Below are 6,072 nucleotides of genomic sequence, written 5' to 3'. Positions count from 1 at the left end.
TTCAAGCATACTCATTTGGTTAGTTGTCACTGCCACTGGACAAAGGGATACTGAAGAGTTTCACCATTATGGAAAAGTCCTGAAACACCTGGGAGCAACCAGCTGCCTCTTGTTATGCTAAACAGTCTATTACTATAATAGCAGTTTGTGGTGATAATCAGAAAAAAGTAGTTTGTGGAAAATACTAACAGGATTGTGTTTCAAAGCAAGACATGAAGTTATCCTCTAAGACAACTCCACAAAAAATCCATTAAAATTTATAAAAAATTAAAAGCCCTCCATGCTTCTCAGTTCAGCAAATCTGAAATAGCTGCAAATGAAAGCCACAAAAGCAATTTCCAACTAGCAAAGGATTAATCAGAGCTCCTGATAATGCCAGAAGTCCTGATGGGCAGTGACTGCACTGAGGGAGGCCACACTCCAGTTGTGAAGCCTGTTCATATCCTCCCCACGGAGATCATGTGGAAACTTCCAGCACTGTGAGTTCCAGGCACTCACTGAAGCTTTCACATGACCCATTCACCAACACATTTTAATGTGTGGGTATACCTTCTACCTCAGAGTAAGATGATGCCACACATGCTGAAATCCAGCTAAGCTGGACATGCAGAATTTTCTATTTGGTTTTAGCAGACCTGTTACTAAATAGGCAAATGAAAGCATTCAGAAAAAAGGTCAAATCCTACAAAGCTTGAAAGAAGAAGGGAATCAGAGCAACTAAACAAGGTAACCACAGTTTGCCTTACAGAGAGGAAGCCAGAAAAATCCAAGTGAAGAGCATGGTATTTACAGATGCACACAGAGACATGATCCACAGGCTGTGGGACCTATAAAGAGGGAGTTAGGGCACAGCAGTTAGCATTGAAAGGAGGAGGTTAGCACAAACTTAGTGAACAATCATTCACGTGGTGTTAAGGGTGACCAGGAGCTGTGCTGAATTCCGGCTCTCTCTGAGAAGCAACCGCACAGGAGGCGGTTGGTGGTGGCTGGGGAACTTCCCCCACCTGCACTCCAACTACCACGGAGAGGTGCAGCCCTGCTCACTACACACTTCTCTTCAGATGCATAGAAGTAAACTTCTGAAAACCAGCCGGTCTCTATGGTTTGCACAATTGCATACAAGGATAAACCTTGTTTAAGAGTTGAGGAAAATTTTCTTTCCTCTGCCTCCCTGAATGCTGCTCTGCAAGGGTATGGTTTTGGATTCGTAAGATTGCCAGTTTCCATCTTTGTCACTGCTTGTTATCTAGGGACCAAATTACTCACTTGTAGGAAAGAAAAACCACTTCCAAACCACACAGGTGGGAAAGACCACTTGATGAAATTTTTCATTCCTGGAAAATTATCAAAGCTGGAGCAAGTGATTTACCTTGTGCTGGATACAGTTAGCTAAGTAAAAGAAACCAAAGCCAAGAATTAGTCACAGAAATTAGCACTAAAGTATCAAGGTTTCACTAGATTCAGATTAGGACCTACTCTAGTAGTTGGTCATAATATTTTATTAGTAGCTACCTTTATCGCCTCTTTCAGCAATGGTGAACAGCTAAGGATTTAGACTATTAAAAAGAATAAACATTACAGAATTTAACTAGTTTCTCTACCACACTTTAAGTGAACTAACAGAAGGGCTTAAGTCAAAGGGAGAGGAGGTGTATGATTTTAATAAACATTTTTCTTATTAAAATCTTGATATAGTTTAAATATACCATACAGAGGAAAAAAAGCTATTTATAAAGCTACATACATATTTCAAGTCAATGACGACAGCATATATCATTCTAAATTCCCTCTCTGCTTACCAGAATGCCTTGTGTGTGTATATATGGTGAGCTACTGTGCTATCTGCAAAGCTTTTGTCTAGCTATACATTACAGGACTTAAAAAATGCTTAATCTATATACAGAAATATATATACATATAACATATATTTATATGTTATACATACACATACACTTATATACATATACACACAATACATATATATATATACACAGTACTTTACATGTATATATGGCCTTTCATCCAAGGGCCTTGGATAATTCTTAGTACATGAAGCCTCACAAAGCTTTGTGAGGAAGAGAGCTTTATTTTACAGACTGGAGTTTTGGTGCTATTCTAAACAGTTTCTTTTGTTGCTTTCTACTAACCTTGCACATTTCAGTTAGAGGCAGTTTTGGTAGTGTCACAGCAGTTTGATAGTCAGGTATAAGGTAGATGTTGCTTTGTACCTTTGTAACTTATCCTCCTTAGTATAAGAGAACAGCCACACCAGCACAATTTTTCTCTATACTAAAATGCCTCTAGCTAGATTTGTGAGGCTGTACTGCTTTTGCTTTTTAGCATAGTAAAATCAGTTTTGAACTTAAGATACACTGGAGGTCACAACAGGAAATCTAGCTCCAATCCTCATACATTGAAACTACCCTTTTCTAGGATGATCGATTTAGAGAAAGCACTAGTACCTGCAGAAATAATCTTACATCTGTTTATTTATCTGCAGTTTAACTACACAAGCCTGAAACAATCCACTTGATTTAGAAGAGAGGATTTTCAGCATCAATTTGGCAACTGGTGATCAGAATTTGTGGTATCAACTGTACTCCATACCTTTAGCAATGAAATAAATGAAGAGGCTTTTTTGAAAATCAGATGTAGATAACTTTTGGTCATCCTACAACTAGCTGACAGAAAGGAAAAACCAGAGGAGCTCTGGCAAAGGTAAGTTCTACTAGGATTTGGATGGAACATTACTTCAGCTCTTCCCAACAAAAGGGAGAAAAAAAATCATTAACATGAACTAATGGGGTTGCAGAAGCAAGAAAGAAGAACATCACCACCACAGAAGTTCTTATCCCTCAATATTTCAGTCTGCTAAGTTTCGTAAATTTAGTTTTACACTGAAAAAGTAGCTCCTTTCTTCATCAACCAATTTCTAACTCAAAACCTCTCAAGCCTTAGGGAAAAGAAATCCTACATCAAGGTCAAAGACTGCCCTCCCCAAAACTAACCAAGCACTTCAAAAGTGAACATACAGTAAAACTCACTACAATGAAGTTTGAGAAATTTATTCTAACCTAATTGCCTTGAAAGTTTTCAGAACAAGCCACTTTTCCTTCAAACCAATTCTGTTAAAAGGAGGGGTTGCCTGGCCCATTTCTTTCAGGATTCTCTGCTAACTGTAAAATGTAGGCTAAATGTCTTCTGCATGTCAATTTTTCAGCTACAAAATTCAGATTTTTAATGACCAACTATGTTTAGTGTATGCTGTTAGCTAAAGTATAAATGGCTTAATAAATAAAAACTATTGTTTCTTCAGTATGACTTGGTATTTTGTCTGTAATTTCTTTATTAAAAAACTGTAACAAGATACTTAAAAAAAGGCTAGATACAAAAGAAGTTAAGCAGCTCACGAACATTAAAGTTTTCCAAAAAATGTATCTTCAATAATCATGATCTTATAAACATTTTACAGTTACCAGAAAGTGCCCAGGCTGAGTTTACATAGTTAGATAATGTAGTACAACTGTTGGGTTAGAACTGGTAGTGGAACAATCTCCTGACTGTCTGTTCACTGTAACAAGGATACAAAAATGTTGATTGTGAACTATGAAATACTGTGCATTGGCCTCATCAAATATGTACAGGGAAAAAAAAAACCCACTAAAGGTACAGATTACATGCAAAATATTAGTGATGGTATCTGATGTGCCAGAGTTCAATGCAATAGAACAAAAATTGCAATGGAAGTGGTTTCATAAGTGAACAATCCCAACTCTGGGATCTGAGCTGTCAGGAACTTTTTACAAGTTCAATATACATGATACACAACTGCAGCCAACCACAAATTAAACACCATAAAAAAAGTTAAAAACACAGAACATACTTAATTTTTTATTTTGAAATTCCCTACTCCCTCTATACAAGAACCTTTGCTGAAACACTTTCCACAAAGGCAGCAGTGAATTTTCAGAACATTTTACATATTCTCCCTCAGCAAAAAGATAAATCACAGTGTAAATTATATTGTTCTGCTGTCATCTTTGGCTGGGGTTAGGCAAAGGAGTTATTGACTAGCAAACTGTTGCAATCACATATTGCTAGTGCTCCTTAGGCCTTTATGTTACAAATTTAGTACAGGAATGTTTGCATTTAAATCTTTGAAGTACCACCAGGGGTATGACAGCATTAACTTTCATAAACTTTTATAGACAAATGGAAAAATCTACAAAACTTAGCTAGTAATATTACACAGCAATACACACTTTTTATACTCTACACAAAACCAAAATTCTTGGTCTTAATGGCGAGTAACAATTTTTGTTTCAAAATCTGCTTAGAGGAATAGAGTGGGACATAAAGGCGAGAAATGCAAGTGTTTGCTGTTGGAAGATGTTGGTCATCTGGTGGCCTTATTGTGATGGATGGCATAGGCTGGAACCCCTCCTCACTGGCAGGCAATGATGGACTTGAGGTCCAAAAGTAAACCTGAAAAAAGACAGTGTTTAAAATTAAGATCCATACTGCCTACAAATTGTGTAGGGATAGGTCAAAAAAGAATTGCACAATCACAGCAAGATTGATCATACTATGTTCTCTTCAATATGCCAAACTAAACCCCACAGTTATTCTACTTTCTTCTGTAGTAGCTTCCTTCACTTCCTTCATAAAACTGATAAAAGCAGCACTCAAAATTATCCTGTATCAACAAATCCTCAGTAAAGAGCATGTCCAAATATCCATCTGGGAAGGTGGTGACCGCCATCAATACAAATTGAAGCAGGAATGTCTCACAAACCAGTCAGAGACTACAGGATGTAGTACTAGTACAGACAAAAGGGAGCAACAGAGAGCATTTGGTTTTTTATCTCAAGTGTGAAATACTGAGTCACCACCAAGGTGTAAGCATAGACACCCTTTGAAAAATGTGCTCTAGGGTTTGCACTTTTCAGAGTACTCTCTGTTTCCTTTTAGTAGACTGTAAGGGAGAGATACTACCTTACAGAGTAGGAAGTTAAAAACAAACCATTTTAAGAGGTGTACAATGAATAAAATTTACAGGCAAGTTTTTAAAAATTAAATCCCCTGAACAGTATCTTATTCTTTCATGCTTCTCATCAGCTTCTCACTTCTAAAGGGCCTTGAGAAGGACATGGTATCATTTACTGACATCTTACAGAGAGGACAGACATATTGCCCTCAGGATACACAGAATTCAGGTGAGTAGATGATGCATGAAGAGAACTTGACCTCAAAACCCTACCAGCCCACAAGAGAGTTGAATAACCACAGTTACTCATCTTAAGAGCAACTGTGCAGAGTGAAACTGTGCTTCTGTAAGAGACCTATGAACAGGGAGAAGAACACACCACGCTTACTTTCAGTTACAAGGAGGTCTGGCATTCACACCTGTTGTTTCCAGAATCAAGTCTTACCCAACCCTACTACCCTGCTCTGCTACCTTAACTCTTCACAAAGTCTCTGCAGGTAGACACAGTTAAGAACAGTATTGACACAACTTATTCCAATTCTTCCTGCATGTTTCCAATGGGAATGGACAACTTACCAGATCTTGTCTTTCTGTCATACTCATCTTCTCAACTATGGACCAAAACCAACGCTTGAATTGCAAAAGCTTCTCAGCATTTTCTCCTGTGTGAAATAACAAGTTGAAATAACAATTCAGCTGCTGCACTGGACAGTAACATTAAGAGACCTGTTTTACATGTGCTGCAAGCTGGATCTCAGCTACAATCACATTCATAAAGTCCTGATATTGGAGATCAGTAATTTCAAACTGAATAGCTTTGAATGCAAGGCTAACACTGACATAACTCAGTACCACTCCCACTCCTCCCTCCTTACCAAAAAGCCCAACTGCAACTAAACACAGTTTAAAAATTATGTAAGAAGTATTAAACTTTCAACCATCACATTTATAGTTCTAGAGAATTTTCACAAGAAAGATATACTACCAGTAATACAGTCCATGTATTTAACATCTTGTGACAGTCAAGTTGGAAAACATGCTTTCTCTACCCTCACTTAACTGAAGGTAAATATTTTCTAAGGAAT

The 6,072-nt window shown here is 37.5% G+C and overlaps 1 protein-coding gene across 1 annotated transcript in view; it reads right to left on the bottom strand.

Annotated features, from left to right (window-relative positions):
- Positions 1-3,864: 3,864 nt before the first annotated feature.
- UBR5 (ubiquitin protein ligase E3 component n-recognin 5) overlaps positions 3,865-6,072 on the bottom strand; it is an 84,850-nt gene continuing 82,642 nt past the window's right edge. Inside the window, exons 58-59 of the mRNA XM_066564868.1 lie at positions 5,564-5,649; positions 3,865-4,485 (exon numbers count right to left, since the gene is read on the bottom strand). Coding sequence (XP_066420965.1) covers positions 4,273-4,485; positions 5,564-5,649 — 299 coding nt within the window. The 3' untranslated portion in view covers positions 3,865-4,272. The remainder of the gene's footprint in view (positions 4,486-5,563; positions 5,650-6,072) is intronic.

This window comes from Molothrus aeneus, chromosome 1, assembly GCF_037042795.1.
Source record: "Molothrus aeneus isolate 106 chromosome 1, BPBGC_Maene_1.0, whole genome shotgun sequence".
Lineage (NCBI taxonomy): Eukaryota > Metazoa > Chordata > Aves > Passeriformes > Icteridae > Molothrus > Molothrus aeneus.
Note: the sequence above shows the minus strand (reverse complement) of the source record. Positions and strands in the feature narration are given on the sequence as shown.